We start from the raw sequence: 26,432 nt of genomic DNA on the forward strand, positions 1-26,432 counted from the left end.
TGGGATAAAAATTATGTTTGTCAAATAGCCATTGTGTGGACTTCAACCTGTTGGTTTTCATGTTTGCCTTTACCAGGAGCAACTCTGTTAGAGTCAGTGAAGCCCTTTGCTGTTAACATAAGTTGTAAAGTAATAAATTCATAAAAAGAATGCGTGGTGGATGTGAAACCCATTTGTTTGCTTGATATAATACTGAATGGGCCTCTAGCTGAGTGTCTGCCTTAAATTATAGCACAAAGACTGAAACACTATATCACTGTTTTTGCTAAAAAGCATGTTGCTTTTTACAGTAGATGGGAAAAGCTGTCAAGCTTTTTTGTAGGGTACCCTTCTTCAAATTGTTTAACAGTCCCCAGTAGTATTTGTCATATCTCATGCTGGGTAATTTCATGTGGTGTCACTGCCGTGTAGGTCATCAAGTGCAAGGCAGCAGTGGCCTGGGAGCCTAACAAGCCTTTGGTGATTGAGGAGATTGAGGTAGCTCCGCCCCAGGACGGCGAAGTCCGCATCAAGGTGAGCAATGTGCGCTATCAGAACACACACATGCAGACAGAGTTCCGGTTCAGATTATTTTATTGTTATGTACACAACAGTTATAGTGAAGCAGGGAATAAAACTCCAACTGCTCTTACAGATACAAAGAAGTACACAGACATTTACATATAATGTAGTATCTTCGTAATGAGAACAGAAGTAATACATATGCTGAGATGTGTACAGCAAGTTGTAAGTAGGTGGTGCAGTACGTTATATATGTACAGTACCAGTAAGTCCAGTGCAAGTCTGGCAGTAGTATCAAGTAGTAAAGTTTAAAGTGACACCCATGCATAGGGGGTGTGTTTGTGTGAGTAAAGTGTCATAGTGACTAGCCTGAGAGCTCAAGAATTTAGCAGTCTAATGGCCTGGATGGCCATGGATTACGCTGCCCCCGAGCCAGGTGGTGCAGGACCAGATGCTGCAGTACGTTCTGGCATGTCCCCAGCCAGTTTGTGGTTGGGATGATTGGGAGCTCTGATAATGCCGTTGTCCTTCTCCCTGTACTCTGGGGTGTAGATGTCCTCCATTGATGGCAGCTCCATCATGGTAATGTGCTGAGCAGTTTTTACCACCCTCTGTAATGCCTCATGGTTGAGGGCGGTGCAGTTGCCACACCAGGCGGTGATGCAGCTGGTCAGGATACTCTCAGTGGTGCAGTTGTAGAAATTGCAGAGTATCCTGTAGTCCATAGCTGCTAAGTCGCAAGAATGTGAACCCAGAGTTACCTGAAGCTGCTGATTCTGTCCAGCGTAGTCCCATTGATGGTGATGGGGGTGTGTCCATCTCCCTGTTGCTACTGGTAGTTCCCGATCAGCTCCTCTGTTTTGCTGACGCTGAGATGGAGGTTGTTGTCCTGGCACCAAGACGTCAGGACTCTAACCTACTCTTGGTAGGCTGTCTCTTCACTGTTGGTGATCATGCCAATGACAAGTCATGTTGGCAGCAAACTGGTGGTGATGGTGTTGGACCTGTGGGTGGCCACGGTGTCATGATTGGACATGGAATACAGGGGAGGACAGGGGCAGACTGGCCATCTGGAGGTTCTGGAGAATCACAGAACGGCCGGTACTCCAGGATGGTCGGCGGCTGCCACGCAGTCATCACCATTTTTTTGTTTGTTTGTTTGTTTTTTTTGGTTTTTTCTACTGATAATCTACTGTTCCATGTCCAGTCCGCTAGGTGGCAGCCTTTAAATTGGATGCCAGCCGGCCCATAGATATCTATGAGCCGGCCGGCCGCCAATCAAATTGAAGAAGAAGGAAGCGCATACCGTATGTGCACCGGTTGTTGTGGGCTCGGCCGAGTCAGAGTCCAGGGCTGTTTTTTAGTCCCAGTCCGCCCCTGGCGGAGGGCTGAGCACGCAACCTTGAGCAGTGCAAATGTTGAGAGTCAGGGTAAAGAAATGCGGTGATGCCTATCCTTATTGCGAGGGGTCTGCCCATCAGGAAGTTCAGGATCCAGTCACAAAGGGGAGTGTGGAGTCCTAGGTCTCTGAGATTTATGACAAGTTTGGAGGACACAATAGTATTGAATGCTGACCTTGTGAGAATGCTGTCAGTGAACAGCATTGAACAGCTCAGGTGTTCCTCTCCCAAGGGGGAGATGGCAGTGTAGAGAGCCTCTCCCACTCCCAATTACTTTGTCCCTGTATAGTTTCAATGCACTACAAGCGCATATCTGGACTTCCTGTATTCATTCAAATTGTCCAAGTTTGTGTAGTTTGCATATTACTGTTGTTACCATGAAACACATAGCACTCCATAGTGCTGAAGCAGTGACACAGGGCTGAGAACATCTGCCGGACCAATGCAGAATGATCTGCTTCAACTGTGTTTTATTAAAGCTTCTGCATGAAGGCAGGAAGGAGCAGAAGTAAGAAGTAATCTGATTTCCCCCAGGTTCTCGAACTCTGGCCATGAAGTTTTTTGTTTTCAATTCTGCCAAGGTTATCCAATGCATGGATGGTGCAGGTGTGTGGTGCAATGTATACTGCTGTGAGAATGACAGATGTAAACTCATTCAGGAGATAATGAGGATGGTGTCCAATCATAAGGTGCTCCAGGTTAGGAGAACAGACAGTAGAAATGATCTCCCCATCTGTGCACCACTGATTGTGGATTGTAAGGCAATAACTCCCCTGGTCTTCCTGAGTTGTAATGTCTTTTCGTGGCAGTCAATGTAGAGCCCTTCTGGAACAATGGCCAAGTCCAGGACCAAAGGGTCAAGGTAAGTCTCTGTCAGAACACTAAGCATGTTACAGTTCTTAGTGTCTTATTGAAGAGCCATGCCACTCCTGAGTTCATCCAATGTATTGTCCAGTGACTTAACATTTACTCAACTAATACTCATAGAGCAGTGCCAGTCTGCAAGTGTCTCCAGCCTGTTCAGGACCCTGGCCCATGACCCTCGTTACTTTGTCTTCTATGTGTTCTAGGTGTAGCAACAAATAATTCAAGCCACTGATATTCCTTACTGTTTGCTGATCATGGTGAGAAAGTGCTGTCCATTGATCAGATGTGCAGAAGTTGTTCTCTATCATATTGTATGATGGGGTCTCCTTGGTAAGCGCACATGCAGCAGGTCTCCTTGGTAAGCGCACATGCAGCCCCCCCTTGTGCTGTCTTTCCCACATATCCATGTGTTCACGTGTGTTACTGCATTTGTTTCTATCACTCTTCTCTGTTACTACCAATTTGTGACAAAGTGAGGTTGCTGCAGAGTGTACCAATACAAAAAAGTTCTGCTTAGTGCAACTCATAAGGTCCATTTAGTGATACTGTATGTGAGATATTAACACCAAAATATATTGTGAAAATTTTGCCAGTGCTGCTGAACCCACTGAGAGTGAACACCCTCATAAGCCTGTTCTATCAGTCATCTTTGTGTATTCATTGTTTGGTTTCTGTCTTCGATGCAGATTGTGGCAACTGCGGTTTGTCACACAGACCTGTACCACCTTTTTGAAAGTATGCCTAAAGAAGGCTTCCCAGCAGTCCTCGGCCACGAGGCAGCTGGGATCGTAGAGAGCGTCGGGGCAGGAGTCACTGAATATCAGCCAGGTCAGTTTGGAATTGTACAAAATATCTGTGTGTTCAGCAGAGTTGGGTTACTTTGTACTTTGTAACGCGTTAGAGTACTTTGATTACTTTTTGCAGTAACGAGTAACCTAATGCGTAAGTTTGCTGTTTGAGTAATCAAATACTTAAGTACATTTTCAAACAAGACATCAGTTACTTCCGTTACTTTTAGAACGCTGGTCCTTCAGCTCCGAAACAGCAACGGCTATCGTTTGGTTCTAATAACGGAGATAACATTAAACCTATCAGTCTGAAAGAAGTCACGGAGCTTGTGGCTCACTACGTGGTCGGAGAAATGTTGCCGTTGTCTATGGTGGAGTCTAAATAGGTGGAGTAGGACTCGCTGACAGACATATTTCAGACTCAGGACTTGCATTATGCCTGGTACACGCTACACGATGGTACTCACCAATTATCCCCGGTTGTCTTTCAAGGCGTGTGTGATGTCATCGGGTTATTCTTGTCCTGTTTTTACTTTACTATTATTTGAGTCACTGCCAGAACTGTCTGTTCATGTGCCAGCTGACATGTTGTTGTAGTCACCTCAGCAGATGGATGATTCTCTGAATTCGGTGCACTTTGTGTCCCACAGGTTTACCTCAAAGATTTTCATATAAAGTAAACCACAAAATGCATTTTAAAGCAAGAAATGGAAAGACCTATGTGTCTTTGCATTATAACACACAAACATATTTTTAAAAATTATGTTTTGAAAGATTTCATGGGTCGCTGAGGAGTAGAGGTCAGCCAAATATGCATATCCCCACTGACCAAAGTTACTTTTTCACTGAATATAAAACAAATAAAAATAGCCAGTAACCCCAAGTTTTTTCTGCTAATATAATCATTTGCCCGTCTACTTTAACTTAAATAAAAAAAAATCTGAGAAAAATACATGAATTATTTATAAAATAGCACTATTTAATCATGTCCCCCAGTTTTGTTCAACCCCGTAACAGCATACCAATTTCCCCCTTTTTAAAAAATAATGGTTCAGTACAACTTCCTCAGCACCCAGGAAGTGACATCACTCACGTCTTTTCCAGCTCACACTGTAAAGAGCGGTAAGTGTTAGCATACTTTCTTACCTATATTTCATTGTTTTGATCGTCAGATTGACATCGTCAAGCTCAACCTTTCAACACTGTTACATGAATAAATGATATTTGCTATTGTTTGGGAAAAAGCAAACAATAGTGTTGGAAAAATATATTAATTTCTTGTTTTCCTCATGCCACGTGGTGCTCCATACCCTAGCTAACGTGGACTTATGGCTAGTTTTAGCTAAAATCTTCAACTCCGTAACAAAAAACACTGTTACGGGGTTGAATCATTGTTACAGGCTTGAAGGTTGAACTGTTCCCCCTTTCTCTTAATGTTATTTCATGTTCATTATTTTCAGATATCAGATGGCTAAATCAAATGCAGAGAGGCAAAGAGAGTACAGGGCGAGAAGAAATGCAGATGCACAGAGAAGGGAAGAATACCTCAGGAAAGAGTGTGAGCAGTGGAAAAGAGATACAGAAGCAGGGAAAAAGAAATCCATCCATGACCTGAGCAAGAGTGCTCAAACACATAAGTGGAAGGAGTGGCGGAAGGCTAAAGAAAGACAGAAATGGAAAGCTGAGATTGACAACAGTGGGCCTATCTCTCTAACCCCTCCACATAGTCCTGACAGTGAGATTCAAGATGCAGTGCAAGCCAGACCAGAGTCTTCACGGTGAGGGAAATATGTGGTTAGAGATAGTGCTTGGTTGTAATTATGATAGCCTGTTTAAAAAACACTGCTATATACACATTCGTAGGAAGGGAGCCATGGTTTACTGTTTTTAGTAGTAAATTCAGACCCCCCCCCCCCTTACTCACTCACTCACTCACTCACTCATTCACTCACTCACTCACTCACAAACAAACACATACAAAGCCATGGTGGTCAATTATTGCAAACTAACGATCTGCTTTCCATACATTGTATGGTTTCACCTTAGTCATTCAGCAGGCAAGAAAGCATCCAGAAAAGCAAGAGACACACTGCGCAAAGAAATAGAAGAACTAAAAAGGAAACTCAAACATCAGAAGAAGCAGAAAGAAAAATACAAGAAAAGACTCCAGCGAGCAACCATTGATAAAGACCCTCCCAGGTCCAAAGTCCATCAACTGCTGAAGAATTGTACCGTGAACAGCAAGGTGAGGCAAACTTTACTGCACCATGAAGCCCTAATTCGTGACATTAGGATAAAGTACAAGAATGCCAGAAATGAAAAAGGAAAAAAAACTGTTGCTGAGGTTGTTGTGGGGAAGATAGTCAAGAAATACACGCTGCAGAGGTGGTCTGAGAGAGCACTAGGCTTTTCAAAGAAACGCAGGACCTTGTGTGAGAATGAAAACCCGAGTAATAACACTGATACATCCCTGGAGAGCAAGGTGAAGACATTCTTTACGAGATGATGTGACTCAGATGATGACTGGCAAAAAGCAAACAGTAACAAAGAAGAAAATAAAAATGCAAAAACGATTCCTTGTAGACACGATGAAAAACCTTCACAGGAAGTTTCTGGCAGAAAACAATACTAGTCACATTTCCTACGCCTCATTTTGCCGGCTGCAAACCTTTTGGGTTGTTCACCCTTCCCTTTCAGACCGCAACACCTGCTAGTGCAGGTTACATGAAAACCTGGGCTTTCTGGCTGACAAGCTTTGTCAGCTTAAGCTTATTGGAACATCAAATTTAGAGAGCCTCACCGAACTTGTCTGCTGTGACACTGGCAGCAAGGCCTGCATGTATGGAGAATGTGAAGGTTGCAAGAACAGAATCGTTCCCCTCTCAAGCTCATATAATGGTGCACAGAAGGTGACCTATATGCAGTGGGCCACAGAAGACAAAGCAAAATCAAATGGTGAAGAGAGCTCGGTCACAAAAATAACAGTAAAGCAAACCATTGAGAGCAGTCAAGAGGAACTTGCAGAGAGGTTCCACACACACCTCACAAAGTTTAAGAGGCATCTCTTCAACATCAGACAACAGTATGCCTTCTACCGTGGACTGCGCAGCTGCATGGCCAATGATGAATGCCTTATTCACACTGACTTCTCTGAGAACTTTTCTTGTAAGTACAGCACTGAAATTCATTCAGTACATTTTGGATCATCCCACCAACAGGCCACACTTCACACAGGGGTCATCTATGTTGGTGGAACCCAAGAGCCAACCTGCTTTACCTCACCATCCAAGCACAAGAGTCCAGCTGCCATATGGGAACATCTGAAACCTGCGCTGGACTATGTGCAGACCACACACCCAGAGGTGTCTGTCATGCACTTTTTTAGTGATGGGCCCTGTACACAGTACAGGCAGAAAGGAAACTTTTTTCTCTTCAAGACAAGGCAAGGCAAGGCAATTTTATTTATATAGCACCATTCATACACAAGGCAATTCAATGTGCTTTACAAGAGAAATACATTAAAAACAATAGATCATTAAAAACAAGAGCTAAAAGCAAGAAAATAAATAGTTAAAAACAGTGCAGAAAATGCATTTAAAAAGCAAACATAAAGCAAAAGCAACAGCAGATAAATATAATAACAATAGCTACAGATTATCCTAACAATAAGTTACATATCTAGTTCACTGGTAAGCTGCAGTAAATAGTAATGTTTTAAGTCCTGATTTAAATGAGTTGACAGTTTCAGCTGACCTCAGATATTCTGGAAGTTTGTTTCACAGGCGGGGAGCATAGAAACTAAAGGCTGCTTCACCTTGTTTGGTTTTGATCCTGGGAACACTGAGTAAACCTGTTCCAGATGATCTCAGGGGTCTGGATGCTTCATAACGTACAAGTATATCAGAGATGTATTTAGGCCTGAGACCATTTAGTGCTTTATAGACAAGTAAGATTTTAAAGTCTATCCTTTGACACACAGGAAGCCAGTGCAGCGATTTAAGCACTGGTGTAATGTGCTCCACTCTCTTGGTGTTGGTGAGGACTCTGGCAGCAGCGTTCTGGACGAGCTGCAGTTGTCTGATTGATTTTTTACTCAGGCCTGTGAAGACACCATTACAATAGTCCAGCCTGCTGAAAATGAAAGCATGAACAAGTTTTTCTGTATTTTGTTTAGACAGAAATATTTTTATTCTTGCTATGTTTTTAAGGTGGTAGTAGGCTGATTTAGTAATTGTCTTAATGTGACTATTGAAATTTAGGTCTGAGTCCAGAACTACACCAAGATTTCTGGCTTGATTTGTAGGTTTTAGTGTCATGGCGTCAAGGTGAGCACTGGCTATTGATCTTTGTTCTTTGGGGCCAAAAATAACTATCTCAGTTTTGTCTGTGTTTAGTTGTAGAAAATTCTGGCACATCCATGTATTGATTTCGTCAATGCACTTATTTAGCAGATGTAGGGGACCGTAGTCATCTGGTGACACTGTTATGTAAAGTTGTGTGTCTTCTGCATAAGTATGGTAGGAGATGTTATGATATTCCATAATCTGAGCAAAAGCGAGCATATAGATGTTGAACAGAAGAGGCCCAAGAATGGACCCTTGAGGAACTCCACATGTAATCTTTGTTCGCACGGATTCATAATTGCCAAGTGACACAAAGAAATCCCTGTCTTGAAAATAAGATTTAAACCAATTTAGCACAAACTTTTCTAGTCTGTCGAGCAGTATGTTATGGTCAACTGTGTCGAATGCAGCACTGAGGTCCAGTAATACCAGAACCGAAATCTTTGATGCATCACTGCTCAGATGAATGTCATTTAAAACTTTTACAAGTGCAGTCTTAGAGCTGTGATGTGCTCGAAATCCAGACTGAAAGGCATCAAAGGAATCGTTTTGCTCCAAGAAGGTGTTAAGTTGCTGAAAAACAACCTTTTCAATGATCTTTCCTAAAAATGGTAGGTTTGATATGGGCCTGTAGTCATTTATTACTGAGGCATCCAGATTAGGCTTTTTTAAGAGAGGTTTAATGACTGCAGTCTTCAGGGCTGTTGGAAAAAGGCCTGACTGAAGAGAACAGTTGACTATCTGTAGTATATCTGATGCTATGTAGTTAAAAACATCTTTATCTGCTTGTAGGCAGAGTGTCAAGGCACCAGGTAGTGGACCTAAGGTTTCTAACTATGTCTGTCAAAGTAGCATAATTTAATGGGTGAAAAAGTGCCAAATTAACCGGAGTAGTCTTATGAGGCACAGGTGAAATAGCCACTGTGTTGGAGTTACAGACTGTCTGTCTTATCTTTAAAATCTTGTCTGTGAAAAAAGAAGCAAAGTCATTGCATGCCTTGGTGGATAGCAGTTCAGGAAGGACTGACGCTGAAGGGTTTGTCAGTCTGTCAACAACAGTAAAAAAAAGTCCATGCATTGTTGTTATTTTTGTTGATAATCTCAGATCTCTCTTCAGTACAGAGCTTGACAAGAGAGGACTGAGAAGGACCTGGAATTTTTCGAGTCCAGTCACGGCAAAGGAGCACCAGATGGTGTTGATGCTGCCTTAAAGAGATCAGCAGACAACCTCATCAGCCATGGCCAGGACATCAACAATGCTTATGAGCTCTTCAAGGCCCTCTCCGAGACGGACACTTCAATCAAATTGTATTTTATCTAAGATGAAGCTGTTGAGCAGGCACTGCAAAGGATGCCATCCACCATTCCACCAGTCCCAGGAACCATGCAGATCCATCAGGTCATCACTCTTGCTCAAGGGGAGATAACATCACGAGATGTCAGCTGCATGTGCTCCACCTATGGAAAGCTTGAATGTGAGTGCTGGAATACAAATCATTTCAGCTTTGTCAGGAAAATCCCAGCTACTGTGTCACCAGCTACTGTGTCACAAGGGCAGAAACATATAAATTGGGATGACCCAGAGGTCATAGGGGAGTGGTGCGTGCTCACTTATGATAAAGCATTGTATCCAGGAATGATCCTTGCCACAGATGAAACCGACGTTCAAGTCAAATGTATGCACCATGCCGGAATAGCCAAAAACAGGTTCTTTTGGCCTCTACAAGAGGATGTACTGTGGTATCCATTTGATGATGTGCTTGAGCTCATCCCGCCTCCTCAGCCCGTGACAGGATGTGATTCACGTCACATGCAAATTCAGAAAGAGATCTGGGACAGACTGTCTGACTAAAGGATGAAGAGAACCATAAATAGCAAGAACAACAGATCAGATAAGAAAAGAGATCATCCACATTCACGCCACTGGAAATGAAGATTGAGCATTAAGATGTAACCATAAACTGGGGGGGTAAATTCCCAGATTTTAGAGCAGACAGCAATGTACTTTTTTTTTTACTGCTGATACTGCAGATTTTATGTTACCTGATGTTAATGTTGTTAATGAAATAGTTTTACCTGATGTTAACCCTATGGGCCCGAACGACGCATAGTGCGCCCAAATTCACACCTGTTCTTCTCTATTGATTTTCTCCGCGACCGTGCGTCATAGCGAGAAGCCACGCATATCACGTGAAACAGCAGAATCATAGCTTTCCGACAAGACCAAGCACTTGTCGGTAGTCCAATGTTTTCACAGCAAAAAAAAAAGATAAATTTACACTAAAATCATGAATAATAGAGCTTTCATACAGAGTCTCCACTCTTCATATATGACAGAATATGTCAACTTCCAACTTGCTATGCTGAGATACATGTAAAAATGTAAGAATTTAGGCACACAGATTTGTTTTTTTCACTGATATAAAAATTAATATAAAATACAGGCGCATAGGACATGAAATGATGGCAAATCTGGTTAGCCCACATTGTCCTGAAAAAAAAAACAAAATATAGCATGTGTATGTAGCCTTTATAATGACTGTGATATGAGCTTAAAAGTAAAGGCAGTAAAAATACCCCAAAAAGGCCTAGGGCCCAAAGGGTTAATGAAATAGTTTTACCTGATGTTAATGATGTTAATGAAATAGTTTTACCTGGTGTTAATGAAATAGTTTTAACTGATGTTAATGACGTTAATGGAATAGTTTTACCTGATGTTAATGATGTTAATGAAATAGTTTTACCTGATGTTAATGATGTTAATGAAATAGTTTTACCTGGTGTTAATGAAATAGTTTTACCTGATGTTAATGATGTTAATGAAATAGTTTGACCTGATGTTAATGAAATAGTTTTACCTGATGTTAATGATGTTAATGAAATAGTTTTACCTGGTGTTAATGAAATAGTTTTACCTGATGTTAATGATGTTAATGAAATAGTTTTACCTGGTGTTAATGGAATAGTTTTACCTGATGTTAATGATTTGAATGAAATAGTTTTACCTGATATGTTTGTTTCTTCTTGTTTGTTTTAATGAATTAATTAAAGTCAGTTTCAATTTGATTAAATGTTGTGTCATTCATTCAACCCTGTTACAGTGCATTAAACCCTGTTACAGTGTGTTCAACCCTGTTACTTGATACATTTTCATAAATTTTTTGATAATAATGACAAATATTAGATAAGTGTTTGTTGAACTGTATGCAGAGTTTAGAAGACAAGTAGAAAATATATGAAAGCCTAATCTAATGTTTATGTTCAAGTATATTTTCATGATTTATGAAGACCGCTTATAAATTAAGTTGCCATATCCTACTTGACAGTCAAATTATTATTATTTAGAATCAAATAAAATATACTTATAATAAGTTATTTTACACAAGGGATAGGTGATCACCAAGACACTGCAAGAATTATTTTGATTATGTTTTAGAATTATAGTCATACAGGAATCAAATTGTCCCGTTATGGGGTTGAATTTAAAACAATCTAACTGACAAAGAAATTCCTAATAATGTTTGGAATTTCATGCCTAAGGTGGGAAAACATATTTTCTCAGAGGTTCAAATAGTCCTTCATCAGATGCAATGTTCAGAAACACAATTATTTGTGGTATTTTTTTCATTAACCAGAGAACCCAATGTGCACCAAATTCAGAGAATCACCCAGATGGCAAGAGCTCCATTTGAAGTGCCACACGTAAACTGTCAAGCTACTGTATCTTCCACAGGAAGTTCTGACAAATGTTTCAGAATAAAAGCCTATTTAGAAAATGGAGCGATTCTCTAACCGAGGTTATAAGGGGCTTTTAATTTGAAACAAGTGTTTAGTTTGAAATGACAGTGCGATGTGTTAACTTTATAAAGACAACAGAGCAGATAAAAAGTAAATATATAAACACACAGAGGAATTAATAAATAACGGACCGTCTATAATGTAGTTTGTTTCAAATGAAGCTGGGAGCCTCTGCAGTTGTGGTGAGTAAAAGCCCCGCCGCTATTTGTTAATGTTATTACTTTATGTCCGACCGTGAGGATGTACCATTGTTTGCTAGCTTGATGCTAATGACAGTAACGTTAACTCAGCGGGTTGACAAAGTGCCTCTGCTGTTTCACACCATCATTTCCCCCTTTTACTCTGTGTGGTAACATCCCTAGAGGAAATATTAAAAACGCTGGGGTGCTGTTGTCATACAGTTGTCTACGGCAGCAGATCGTTGTGTGTTTCTACTGGTCAAAGTGACGGCTGTGATGGGAGAATTGGATCTCAGTGAAGGGCAAGTGGTCCATAACTTTAATTTTGGAGACAAAAAAATGTAGGCTTAGTGCCCTGTGGTCCATTGCCTAATAGGAAATGTAGAATACTTAAACATACTTTAAAAGTGCTTGAGTTACTTTTCTCAGGGAGTAACGTTGGAAGTACTTTTAAAGTAATTGAGTTACTTTACTCAGGGAGTAACGCAGTAAAGTAACTGGTTACTTTTTTAGAGAGTAATGCAGTAACGTACTTTGATTACTTTTAAAGTAACCCTTACCCAACACTGGTGTTCAGTATGGAACTGGCCTGACTGTCCAAAGTTCAGAAATACTGTGACCAATATGGTCATCACGTTTTATTGGAAATTCTTTTTTCTTTTACTTTTTAAAACACTCACAGCCCTAGTGACCAAAACCTGTAGAGCACACTATCTTAAAAGTTCTTAATTTTATCCGTACATTAACGGAAATGCAATATGACAATTTGGGGTGTAAGTGGAAGTGTATGAGGGATACAGACTGAGGCCTATCTGTGCCATTCAGCCAATATTTGTATTTACACCATTATAAAAATTGGACTACGACTAATGTGAATGTCACAGGACAACATTGTTTTTATCTTTCAGGAGACAAGGTTATCCCTCTATTCATCGGCCAGTGTAGAGAATGTCGCTTCTGTAAGAGTCCAAAGACCAACCAGTGTGACAAAGGATGGTGAGCTATCCTCCCTACCACTCCATTTTCTCTTAATTTTCAATTTTTATTTTCATTCCTGCTTGGGTATGTTGATGCATTCATAGACAGAAACATTTCATTCAACACATGTAGTAACATTAGGTGCTGCCGGACATATAGTTTAGGTCTTTCCTTGTTTTCATTTTTATTTATTTATTTTTTTTTTAATCAATTGTAAGTATTTGGTGAACGCTCTAATATGAAAAGAGCAGTACTCAAAATTTGTTTCAGATTATTTACATCAAAAGATTATCTTTTCAGGTTGCCTCCCCCAGACAGGTTTACCTGTAAGGGGAAGAAGTTGCTGCAGTTTGTGGGGACCAGTACCTTCTCTGAGTACACTGTGGTTAACCAGATGGCTGTGGCTAAGATCGACCCCACTGCTCCACTAGATAAAGTCTGTCTCATCGGCTGTGGGATCTGCACAGGATATGGAGCAGCAGTTAATACTGCTAAGGTGTGTATGTTTGACTGTTGCAGATTGCTTACAACATTACTTTAGATTGAAACAACAGAATGAGAAATTCTGTGTTAAGGGCCTATTTTTATGACATTAAAAATTTTTGTATTAGAATTCCTGCTCACATTGGAAAGCATCTGAAAGATTAAGCACTCACCATGGGACTTAAAACCTTTTCATTATTTCTTTTTGGAGCATTAACAAGTCTCACCTGAAGAACCATGTTGACCAAAGTCTGTTTTACTTTAGGTGGAACCGGGCTCAACATGTGCTGTGTTCGGCCTGGGAGCTGTGGGTTTGGCTGCAGTCATGGGCTGCAAGGCTGCAGGAGCCAAGAGGATCATCGCTGTTGACATCAATCCAGAGAAGTCTGAGAAGGCCAAGGTGTTTGGTGCAACTGACTTTGTGAACCCCAAGGATCACAGTAAACCCATCAGTGAAGTGCTGTCTGAGATGACTGATGGAGGAGTGGACTACTCCCTGGAATGTGTTGGGAATGTGGAAGTCATGGTAGGGATTCTAGATTTTACATGGTTCAAGAATACATTAAGAGATGTCAATTAACTATTAAAATAATAACCTTTATTCTGAACAAAGACAAGTGAAGTTCCAGTGGCAGGTACTGGAGAAGAGCTTTGTGTCATTCATTAAGTTACTTGGTAGCTTTTCCTCAGCTAGTCCAGAGATTTGGGCCAGCACTCTGACTTTGTGCTGTTTCTCCATCTAGCGCAGTGCCTTGGAGTCTTGTGTGAAAGGTTGGGGTGTCAGCGTCATTGTTGGCTGGACAGAATTAGAAGAATTTTCTGCCCGACCTGTTCAGCTCATTGCTGGACGCACATGGAAGGGCTCTGTGTTTGGAGGTGAGACAAATATGACCATCACCACTGATTTATTAGTCTCTGGTAACTCAATGGCTGTGAGGTTATGTTCCACGATTGCAGACTTCCACAGAATTCCACACTAGCTAGCTGTATTTGACTTTATGTTCTTATTATATTATTCTTATTTTGTGGCTTAGGCTTTAAGGGTCGGGATGCCGTGCCTCAGATGGTTAAAGACTACCTGGACAAGAAGGTGATGGTAGATGAGTTCATCACTCACAACATGACTTTGGACCAGATCAATGATGCCATTGAACTGATGAAACATGGCAAATGGTATGTTTATACGACTATACTTTTCTACCATTCAATGACAGCACAGATAAATGAATCTGCTCATTTGTCTTTTTTCTTGTTCCACAGCATCCGGACAGTCCTGACGGTTTCTCCACAATAAGACCACTGTGTTGTTTTCAGTGACCCAAAGTAATCAAATAATTTACCACTTAGTCCATGGTCTCAGGTCAGAACTTTCACCAATAGGTACCACCCAAGGTAGCAAACTCTAGTTTGGTGTTTTTAAAAAGTCTATATATTGATCCTATTCTTGTGAAGAAGAATTCCTCAAAGGAATTTCTTCAAATCTGGCACAAAGGTCTACTTGAATTTTACAGTGAACTGATTAGAGTAGGGTGGTCAAATATCAAGGTCACTTCTACAGAGCGGATCAGCTCAAAGCCTGTTTATATTCTTTGTATGAATATAAATGTTATAGTCTATGTATGTGTACTTTTGTGTGATTCAAACTAAATTGCTGCACATATTGTACATAAGCTCTTACTATAGACTGTGAGCAAACCGCTTGTGCATATACTGCAGGGCAATAATTGCAAAAACCATTATTGTCCCCCAAAAATTCGTAAAGCCACTAATTTGAAATGGCTGTCAAGTTTCAAAGTTTTATATGGACCCAACAAATAAACTAGTTGCAAAGAGATTTTGCCACCTCAGATGGTGCCAAAAATTTGACCTGGCCCATGAACTAAGAGTAGTATACAAATACTCAAATTATGCCCACTATGAATACCTGACCTTAAACACGCAACACAAAATCAAGTCAAATCCAATCAAGTTGATTTATATAGCACATTTAAAAACAACAGCAGTTGACCAAAGTGCTGTACAAAATAAAAGAAGTATGCGCAAATAAATAGCAATATAAAATGTACACAAAGATAAAACAGAATAAAACTGGTGAGAACAATTACGTACGTAAAAAAAATTCTAAAATACTAAGATATTAAAACCACTGCAAACAACCAAAAGCCAAAAGAGGCTATACTAAAGCTTTGCAGCAGCTACCGCAAAGGCACGCTCTCCCTTACCCACCAGCCTCAATTGTGGGACAGTAAAAGACATTGTTTGGGGGATCTAAGAATTCTGGAGTTGGAGTAGGGGCAGAGAGGTTCAGCTATATACTGGGGTGCCAGCCCACGTATGGCTTTAAAAACAAATAAAAGAACCTTAAAATCAATCCTGTATTTGATAGGTAGCCAGTGCAGCGGATTATGTGTAGATTGTGAGAATCATCTGCAGTGTTTAGTAAGGAAAAGCTAAACATGTCAGGTATATATATGTCACAATAAATGGTCTTAACAAATGGGGCCTGTGGCTTTCTTCTTTGTGTATGTCACTGGAATGGCATGTTAGTGTGAAAACTCATGTTGCAAAATCCTGTATTGCATTGTGTTCAGTGTTCTTCTTAGAGAGTCTTAGGTCACATTCACACAGACCAGTTAAGTTATATCAGTGTTTGCTTAACATGCCAGGCAGCTTTAAAATTATCATTCCAATATAAATCCACCTGTGAAATTGCATTTTTTTTGGTCTACTACAGCATACATATCTGCTCTGTAAATTGCTTGTCCTGTGTTCTCCTTAGAGGGAAAAACGGCAGGCCATTAAACAAACAGGAAGATCTTAAAATCAATTTAGCAGTGAACTGGAAGCCACTGCAGGACAGCCAGGATGAAGCTGATGTGCGATCTTCATGGTTCCAGTGAGTAGCTTAGCAGCAGCATTCTGGACGAGTCATACCGAGTAATATCGAAGTATATGGACTTGCGGTAGCTGATCTGTGAGGACATGAAGACAGGGATGACTATCTCCTGGGTGGGAGAGGGGAGTTATTAGTGTGGCTATGGATCAAAGCTAAAAACAACAACAACAAAAAAACAACTGCATTTAGCTGTTAATCAAATTTTAGGACAGTGCTAAAGATGAAACCAAGGTTAGTAGCATGCAGCTTAGGGGATGAGACAGTTGGACTAGGTCATTTTAATAAAGTCTGGAGGGAGGGGCACAGAGCACAACCTCAGATCTGTTTACATATTAGCTGTAGGAAATTAAGGGCCATCCAGCTTAAGATGTCCTGAAGGGAGTCTCAGGAAATTTAGGTCCAATGGGCAGTTGAGTTTCAGGTGTAGGTAAAGCTGGGTATCATCAGCATAGCAGTGATAGGTAATGTAAAAGTCCTGTATGCTTCTACCCAGGGCAAGGAGGTACATAGAAAAGAGAATAGGGCTGAGGATGGATCCGTGCGGAACTCCATAGGAGAGACTGGCGGGAGGGGAGAAGAAATGGTTTATGCTAACTGAAAACGTTTTATTGGTGAGACAGGAGGAGAAGCAAGCCAATCCAAGAAGTCCTGGTAGAGTTAACAGATGCAGGTGTGGACTATTTCTTAAAACATGTGGGCAATGTGGCAATCGTGAAATTCTTAGAAAACGAAGATTGCTATCATCTCCATAATGTTATCCCATACTGATCATTAGCTCCCACGCCTAAAGCAGTTCTGTGTGTACTGAATGAACCATGTGAATCATGACCCAAGTGTGCATGGTTTCATTGAACAAAATTGCTCATGTTACAGATTACATGACAAAGTTTTAAATTTACAAACAAGATAAACTGAGCATAGAGGTAGGGATGAGGTTGTGGTGCTGTTTGGATCAGGTTGATGGGATACTGTCCTGTCTTGGTGTTAGAGGTCAGACCCGGAAACCTGCAATAAAAACTGAGGCACTAACGTGATCACTGGGGTGGAGGCTGGTAGTTAAGCTAGCTGGTATCTTAGACATCAGGATTCGTTTGTTTAGAGATGTTAATGTATATCAGTTTAATTCAAGTTTGTATAAAACCTTTTAGGAACACCTTGAGGAAATTTCTTGGAATTTGGCACAAACATCCATCTGGCCTCAGTGATGAACTGATTAGATTTTAGAGGTCAAAGTCAAGGTCACTGTGACTTGGTCTGTATGTTGTGAACAAAATATCTCAAGAACGGCTTTAGGGACTTTATTTAAATTGGGCACTAAAGCCCAGTTGGAGTCAATGACTGACTGATTAGATTTTGAGAAATTCTTCAAATTTGGCACAAACAGCCACATGGAGTCAATGATGAACTGCAGAGATTTTGCTGGACAAAGGTCAAGGTCACTGTGACCTCAATAACGTGTTTTTGGCCATAACCCAATAAATCATACACTAATTTTGACAACATTTCACACAAATGTCCAATAGAATAAGATGATGAAGTGATGAAAATGTATACCCAAAAAGTCAAAGGTTGACCTCTCTGTGACATAATATTCTGCAAAAACACTTTTCTGGCCAGGTGCTAAGTAGAGACATTTGGTTAGAAACTGAATTGGTGTCAATAATCTTGGATACCCACCTTGAAACTGAATTTCTATAGATCTTTTGTCCTGTGGGGTTGAAGAATTGTGTGAAGCATGAATATTTTAAAATTTGTAGCTTCTTTGCAGCACCATCCATATTTAAAACATTGTCAATTGTCATGGCTATGAATGTGTCTGGACAGTCATGGATGTAAACTAACTGTAACTTGACTGGTTCACGGAGGAATGCAACTACGAGGTGGTAATTCTAGTTATTTTCAAATGTGCTAATAAAGTGATGTGTGACAGATGCATTTAGAATGCTACCCATACCATATAACATACAGTACAGAGACACTGTAATTTTGTGAAGCCACCTGATACAGTGCACATCTTCTCTCCACTGACTAGATGAACTCAATAACACTCTTCCCAAGATAGGCGGGAACAGTGTTCCCAAGCTGGTAGAGGAATACATGAACAGGAAGCTGAGAGTGGATGACTTTGTGACTCACTCTCCACCCTTTTAGAAATCTCATGAATATCTTGTGTTCCTCTGGGTTTAGGGGCATTTTAGTCATTCTGGGGCCTCAGGCAAACACAGGCTATCCCCCGTTTTAGTCCATATCTATCTGTAAAGGCCTAATTGTAACTTCTACTCTTTACCAGTCTTCGCACAGTGATGTCTAGAAATCTGGAATTCCATTTGTAACAAAAACATATTTAGTGCAGTGATGGCTGCCCTCTGTTGAGGACAAGGCTGGGAAATTATAAGAGAAATAGGATTTAAATGACTTGTCCTGAGGACTATTTTTCAAGTATAAGACAAGACAAGTTTGTCAGACATGTAAGACATGTTAGAGTAGAAAAATCATCAAATAACTTAAATCTTTCTCATGTCCACTGGTTTCGACAGCTGCCAGTTTATTCCACACAGGCTCCACGTGTATTGCCCAGATTTGGGTAGAAAGTCAAGGAACTGATAACATGGCTGCAAGGGCTTACAAACAATTGTTTTCCCCATAGTTTCTGCTAACCCATGGTAGTCTCACACTTAAGTTGAAACACTTTACAGTCCCTGCCCAACTGAATGTGTGCCAGACTTCACTGACACCCTATAAAACCTTGTTGCTTCTTGTCTCCCTCCCACTCCCGTCCTGCTGCTGCTCTCTTGACTCTCACAGCTCCTCTCTGGCTTTATTTTAATCTTTGCAGCAAAAATGGCCACAGCTGGTAAGGTAAGTATAATTTAACATGAAAGTACTTATATTTATGTGGTGTTTTTATTTGGATTTTTTTTTTTTTTTTCCAATGTTTGCATGAATATTGCTTATGTCACATGCTGTGTATTTATGTGTAATGGAACAAAACATCAAAAAGCTATGTGACAATATTATATTGATATATTTTACATGAGTATTATTCATTCGAGATTTCTCTGTTCTCCTGTGTTGTGTTCAGTTCATGTTTGTGTATATGAGGCTGGGTCCTTGGCTGGAGGGTGAATGGTGTAATACAAAGCTGATACCCAAAATGAGTGTTTCAGTGCTCTGCTGTGCTGTATTGCATTTTGTACCTGGTTACAGCTCTGCAGCCACATGAAGTATTTCACGTCAGTGAAGTTCAAAATTTTCATTTTACTGCAACTGCAACCCATAGGGCCGTTTACCTCAAAATACCCTGTCCTTCTGTCTCTAAATTTCTATCTGTGTCTCTGCCACAGTAAATATCTCATATCCTGTTTTGACTTGGCACACAGTTTGAAACTGTCCAGTCAGTTTTGTTAGTGTTTACATTGGCAAAGCTGCAGGGATAGTCAGCCACAAAAAAAAAAAATGATTGAGGAGGAGTTCATCCTCCCAAAGAGTGCTTATGAATTCAAGGCAAACTGCTAGTTTTATAAAAACTGAGACAATTGATTTATTCAGTAGTTTACTTGTTAACCCTACATTATACAGTATATACCATTAACTACTGACAAAACTCGTGCTAGTAAAAACTGGGTTGGGCTTTATTCTGATGCGTTTCATATTTGTTTTTACCAGGAGCAGCTGTGCCAGAGACACTGAATCTACCAGCTGTTAACATGTAATGAAAAATTATGGAGGATGTGAAACCCGTTTGTTTGCATTTTAAATGTGGCAGTCAGTTGATTTGACATTGAAATGGGCCTCTAGATGAGTGTTTTCAATGAATTATAGCACAAAAGATTGCAACCAATTATTGCTAATGTAGCATGTTGCTTTTCAGTACCGTGCACAAACACTTTTGAGGTCAGGTACTCAAGCAAAAAGAAAGGGCAAGGGTCATATAATAAGTGGGGGGTCTGTGGGTCATCCCCCCAGGAAATTGTGAGCCTCAAACATTTCATTCCCTGCACTCTGGTGAAGTTTTCTGCATCAATTCATGGTGAAAATATTCTGATGTAAGTAAAGGAAAACACAGAATTCAGGCTGCAGGTGACAATTCAAAATATATATATGATTGAATATAATGCAGTAAGGTAAGACTCTTAGTCATTCTGTATTGCTTTCAGATATTTATTCTTCTGTAGATCAACTTTTCTCACTTACTGTTGACCCTGCTGAGTCAATACACATTTTACAGTGTAAAAATGAGAGGCCATGTTCTGCAGTGAGGTTTAAATGGTTCTGGATGTACAGAAGCTGCTCTGACACACTGACGCAGTCTTAGGATGATTTCTATCTCATAGTTCTGCAATTAAATATTAAATGTACAAAGTGCTGAAGAGAAGTCTTTGAGGGGGATGTTTGGTTCATTTACATTAAATTCAGCTTCCTGCAGACATGTTTTTTTCTCTACATGCCTTATTGCAGGGCTTCTTTTTATATTTTCTCTTGTTGTTACTTTCCCATCAGAACCCTTTAGTTTAACCTGCCATGCAGTCAAATGGTGTTTTATGTCTTGCTGGTTCATAAATAAAATAAAATCCAGTTTTTAAAATCCAATCCACTGCCAAAGAATTTGTCAACGGTGAAGCTTGTGTATAAAAGAAGACTGTTGTGGTTCCATTAAACAGTCACGTATAAATTAAAGTAACCTTTAAATATTCATAAAGAAGGCCAGAATCCCAGCTCCACACTCAGTTATCAATTAACGTAAACCTTATTTCAAGTTAAGTTTGTTTTTTTTTTAAGTTGCAGAAGTGGGAAAGCAATTCGGCGTCTGTCTCTGCTCGCACCAGGCAGCTGATGAACCCAAATCAGAGAACTGGAGGGTGTTTGATTTTAAACCAGACTAGCTTACTTCTTGTAAAGTTTAATGGCGGGTTATTGCCTAAATTAGGCTGGCTGTACTGAGATGTTTTTATAGCTAGGCTATTAATTTCACAACAGCTGGAAACAATGCTGAGGCTTAGGGCAAACACTGTTGTTACCTGAGTGTCCTTGAAGGCAGGTCAGGGTGACATGACGCTGCTTTACAGGGCCCTCAATTTTGCCTGCACTAACCTAACTTAGCTGCGACAACAAGGAAAGTTGAAGAGGAAGAGGCAGGGGCTCTTGCAGTCTTGCAGAATTAAAACTCAAATGCAGTTGTCGGGCATACAACACGCATTTAATTGAAAAATTCTTGCATGGGCATGTATCAAGACAGAGGGCAAAAGGGCAGGTGCTTGAGTGTCATTTGAGGTCTATCTGTGCACATGCCTGTTGCTTTTTACCACAAATGTACAAAGGTAGTGATATGTTGCTTTATCTTTCTCTGTCTTCACTCAGAGCAGTGGACTGAGAATACTGTAACAATTCCCCTTGTAAAAAATTAACCAAAGGAAAAGTTACAACACTAATCTAAAGGTTACGGGCGGATCAGGTGCGAGGTGTTTGAGATACGAAAAAGAGATTAATTAATTTTGCTTGATCACCCAAAACAAACTCAAATTCTCACCCTTGCAGTGTTAAAATATTCAGAATAAATGAAGATTAACGAATGAGTCACAATAGGTTGAATCAATAATCAAACTTTAGTGAAAGAAAATAAATCATGTCCGCGTCCGGACGGAGATAACACTTAAACAAGAAACGGCGTGGGCGCCGGTTCACCAAACAATTCACAGATAATCAAACACTTTTTCCACATTATCAAAAAATCACCCTCTTCACAAAATAACCCGAATTACCCCCCAGCAGTCAATCCAAGTCCCAGAAGCCGGCAAAAAAGAAAACATGTATGTTAAAGGGGAGTCTGTTGGAGCGTAATGAAGCGCCGCAGTTCACAAAAACAAAGAACCACGCAACCTCACCACTCGTCCCGCTTGGCAGCAAAGTTGTGTCTTGAGGTAATCCACAAGGAACAAAAACAATCTGCTGTATTTGGTTTGATCCTTTAGAGACGGGAAACTCCCCGCACACCTCCAAACGCCGACTGCTCAGTTCTTCCCGTCATGCATCTCTTCCCCCTTATATCAAGTTTTGGCATCAACATAATAACAATATTTCAGTCCATACCATGCCCGTGTACATATAAATGGCATCTGATAAATTCACCATACAGCATTAATAAATGTGACAGCGGAACATGAAAAATTATAAATTTTTCCCGTCACTAAATACCTTGTGTAAGGTAGAACTAGGCAACCTTTACAATACATATTAAATGGATAGTGCACCCAAAAATGAAAATTCAGCCATTATCTACTCACCCATATGCCGATGGAGGCCCTGGTGAAGTTTTAGAGTCCTCACATCCCTTGCGGAGATCGGCAGGTGGAGCGGCTAGCACACCTAATGGCAGACGGCGCCCCAGACTAACGTCCAAGAACACAAAATTGAATCCACAAAGTATCTTCATACTGTTCATCCGTAGTGATCCAAGTGTCCTGAAGCCATGACATAAGAAGTTGTTTCGAAAAATGTCATATGAGCTCTGTTTTTAGCCTCACTGTAGCCTGTAGCTCTGACTGCTTCTCTGTGCTCCGTGCTCACGTGTGCGCGCTTGTGCGAGACCAGCGAAAGCATGAGCTTTGCTCACCGGTGTTTACATCACGTGACCCGTGCACCACAGGGAGAGACAACAGTAACCACAGAGCTAAAAGATAATTTGCACTACGGTCTTTTAGCAAAGGACAGCCCAACATGTCTGAAGACTTTGAAATTGAGGAGGAACAGCATTTCTTTGTTGAGCCATATTTGTTTGAGCCCGAGTATACGGATGGAACTCAGGCTACTGGACGAAGCAGCCACCACAGCTCATGAGCCTCAGCCAGCAGAATACCAGAGTCGAGCACTGGAAACCTGGTGGTGTAGTTGTTTCAAATGCAAAGCAATGCCAACGGGTGAGGAAAGTATTTGCTGCTCAGACTGGGAATTGGTGATGCCTGCACTTGAGAATCTGGACATCAGTACTGACGAGACTGTTGCTCTGCATCACCGATCACCCTGAGCGCGCACACGTGAGCGCGGAGCACAGAGAAGCAGTCAGAGCTACAGGCTACAGTGAGGCTAAAAACAGAGCTCATATAATGTTTTTTGAAACAACTTTTTATGTCGCGGCTTGGATCACTATGGATGAGCAGTATGAAGATACTTTGTGGATTCAATTTTGTGTTCTTGGACGTTAGTCTGGGGCGCCGTCTACCATTAGGTATGCTAGCTGCTCCCCCCGCCGATCTCCGCAAGGGATGTGAGGAAAACTTCACCAGGGCCTCCGTCGGCATATGGGTGAGTAGATAATGGCTGAATTTTCATTTTTGGGTGCACTATCCCTTTAAGTGTTCAGAGTTCAACAAAGGGTCGTGGCACTGTTTTTTTTGTTGTTTTGTTTTTGGAAACACACCCTAATATAGTCGGTAACACTTTACAATAAGGTACACAAAATTAGAGTAGTTACTGAGGAACTAATGAGGAACGAATGAGGAACTAATGAGAAGAAGAAGAAGAAGAAGAAGAAGATTTTATTGTCATTGTGCACTGCACAACGAAATTACGTGTAGTACCCTTGGCAAGATAACAACACAATACAAGGACAGACAGTATATAAATATAAATATAAATATAAAAAGACGTCAGTAAACAATAAAGTGCGTGAGAGATATAGCAGCAGTATAAAAACTTCGATAAAAGTGGCAGCAGGCAGTGTAAAAACAGCAGCAAGGTGAGGTAAAGTGCAACGGTGCAGTTCAAAGTGCAAAGGTCAGTTCCTCAGTTTGGGGCTGGTGTGTATGTGAGTGCAGGGGGTTGATGGAGGCCACAGCCCTGGGGAAAAAGCTGTTCCTCAGTCTATTTGTCCTTGCTTTGAGGGCCCTGTACCTCCATCCTGAGGGCAGGGGAGAGAACAGTCTGTGACCCGGGTGGGTGAGATCTGTGGCAATGCTGCTGGCCTGCCTCTGGAGGTGGCCAGCATACACCGAGTCCAGGTCTGGGAGAGGACTTCCCACAATCCTCTGGGCTGTTCTTACCACCCGGGCCAAGTCCTTTCTGTCTTGTGCCGTGCAGCTGCTGTACCAAACGGTCATGCCAAGACAGAGGATGCTCTCGATGGTGCTTCTGTAAAAGTTTGTCATTAGCCTGGAGGGGAGTCCAGCCTTCCTGAGCTTCCTCAGAAAGAAGAGTCTTTGCTGAGCCTTCTTTACTGAGTGCGTGGTGTTCAGAGCCCATGGGAGGTCAGCTGTGATGTGGATTCCCAGGAACTTGATGTTGTCCACACGCTCCACTACCTCCCCCTGTATGAGTAGTGGAGCGTGTGCTGTTCTTCTGGTCGTCGTGTAGTCTACAATGACCTCTTTTGTCTTGCCGGTGTTCAGGACCAGGTTGTTGTCCAAGCACCACCGGGCCAGGTGGTGGATCTCCTCTCTGTAGTGAGTCTCATTATTGTCTGATATGAGGCCCACTACAGTGGTGTCGTCAGCGAATTTGACAAAGGTGTTGGAGGCATGGATGGGGTACAGTCGTGTGTGAAGATGGTGAAAAGGACCGGGCTGAGCACACAGCCCTGTGGCGCACCTGTGTTAAGGACGAGTGTGGATGATGTATGAGCTCCTATTCTCACTGCTTGCGGCCTGTTGGTGAGAAAGTCACTGATCCATGAACACAGTGGGGTAGGCAGGCCCAGATTGTGAAGTTTGAATACCAGTTTATGGGGGATGAGTGTATTGAAGGCGGAACTGAAATCAATAAATAGCATCCTAACATATGTGTTTGGCTGCTCCAGGTGAGAGATGGCTGTGTGGAGTGCTATGGAGACTGCGTCCTCTGTGGATCGGTTCCCCCTGTAGGCAAACTGGTGGCTGTCCAGGTCAGGGGGGGAGACTGTCCTTGATGTGTTTCAGGATGAGCCTCTCAAAGCATTTCATCACAATGGGGGTCAACGCAACTGGGCGGTAATCATTGAGGCAGGTGACAGCTGACTTCTTAGGCACAGGTACAATGGTGGATGATTTGAGGCAGGTGGGGACTGTGGCTAGCTGCAGGGAGAGACTGAAAAAAAAAGAGGAACTAACTGTTAGTTAATGGTCAGTTCTTCAGTAACTCATGATCAAATTTCAGATGAGTAGTTACTGAGGAACTAATGAGGAACTAACTATTAGTTAATGGTCAGTTCTTCAGTAAGCCCTGATCAAGTAAAGTGACATAATGATTAGTCTTTCATTACTTCATCATCATCTTTACAATTAGTTCCTTTACAAAAATAATCAGACAGCAGGATTCTTGAGAAGAGTTTTATTCATTATTTTCAGACCACATACACATTAATATGACCATCCATGTTATTCTGTACAAGGTGCTGACACACCAAACCAACATCAAAGAACTAGCGGCAACGAACGTTATTCTGTACGATGATGCCTAAGAAATAAATATGACAGTGTGTCACATTTTAGGTAGGCTAAGCTTAAAGAATTTATCATGGGGGCTGCGTGTAAAGTACTGTATGCTGATCACACCGTTGTTCACAGTACAGTTGTTTGAGGTGCACAAAATTTAAAGTAGTTACTATGAAACAAATTTGGAATAAATGAGGAACTAACTATTAGTTAATGGTCAGTTCTTCAGTAACTCATGATCAAATTTTAGAGGAGTAGTTACTGAGGAACTAATGAGGAACTAACAATTACTTAATCATTACCTACCCTTTTTGTGTACCCTAAAGTAAAGCGAGACATCAAAATGAGTAGGTAATGATTACTAAATTATTACCTACTCATTAGTTACTCTTTTTGTGTACCCTAAAGTAAAGTGAGACATCAAAATGAGTAGGTAATGATTCCCTACTAATTACCTACTCATTTTGATGTCTCACTTTAAATCATTATGTGTCACTTTACTTTAGGACATAAAAAGGTTAACTAATGGACAGGTTATTGAGTAATGATTCTGTACTGATGAAGTAACTAGTTCACTAATTATTAAGTCATGATTAACCCCTCTATGAAATTTGATCATGAGTTACTGAAGAACTGACCACTAACTAATAGTTAGTTCCTCATTAGTTCCTCAGTAACTACTCCTCTGAAATTTGATTAGGGGTTACTGAAGAACTGACCATTAACTAATAGTTAGTTCCTCATTAGTTCCTCAGTAACTACTCCTCTGAAATTTGATGATGAGTTAATGAAGAATTG

At 41.0% G+C, this 26,432-nt stretch overlaps 1 protein-coding gene across 8 annotated transcripts in view; it reads left to right on the forward strand.

Annotated features, from left to right (window-relative positions):
* The window catches only part of LOC125900401 (alcohol dehydrogenase 1), an 85,736-nt gene that overhangs the window by 54,523 nt on the left and 4,781 nt on the right, over positions 1 to 26,432 (forward strand). For 2 of the 8 annotated variants that reach the window (XM_049595372.1, XM_049595379.1), the window contains exons 2-9: positions 412 to 513; positions 3,455 to 3,596; positions 12,785 to 12,872; positions 13,155 to 13,350; positions 13,603 to 13,863; positions 14,081 to 14,213; positions 14,372 to 14,510; positions 14,598 to 19,076. The exons of 2 other annotated variants lie outside the window; for them this stretch is intronic. In XM_049595372.1, the coding sequence (XP_049451329.1) occupies positions 412 to 513; positions 3,455 to 3,596; positions 12,785 to 12,872; positions 13,155 to 13,350; positions 13,603 to 13,863; positions 14,081 to 14,213; positions 14,372 to 14,510; positions 14,598 to 14,631 (1,095 nt within the window). In that variant the 3' untranslated portion in view covers positions 14,632 to 19,076. Of the gene's footprint in view, positions 1 to 411; positions 514 to 3,454; positions 3,597 to 12,784; positions 12,873 to 13,154; positions 13,351 to 13,602; positions 13,864 to 14,080; positions 14,214 to 14,371; positions 14,511 to 14,597; positions 19,077 to 26,432 lie in introns of those variants that run through there. 4 more of the 8 variants (XM_049595373.1, XM_049595371.1, XM_049595369.1 and 1 more) reach the window with 4 other exon arrangements.

Source organism: Epinephelus fuscoguttatus, linkage group LG14, assembly GCF_011397635.1.
Source record: "Epinephelus fuscoguttatus linkage group LG14, E.fuscoguttatus.final_Chr_v1".
NCBI lineage: Eukaryota > Metazoa > Chordata > Actinopteri > Perciformes > Serranidae > Epinephelus > Epinephelus fuscoguttatus.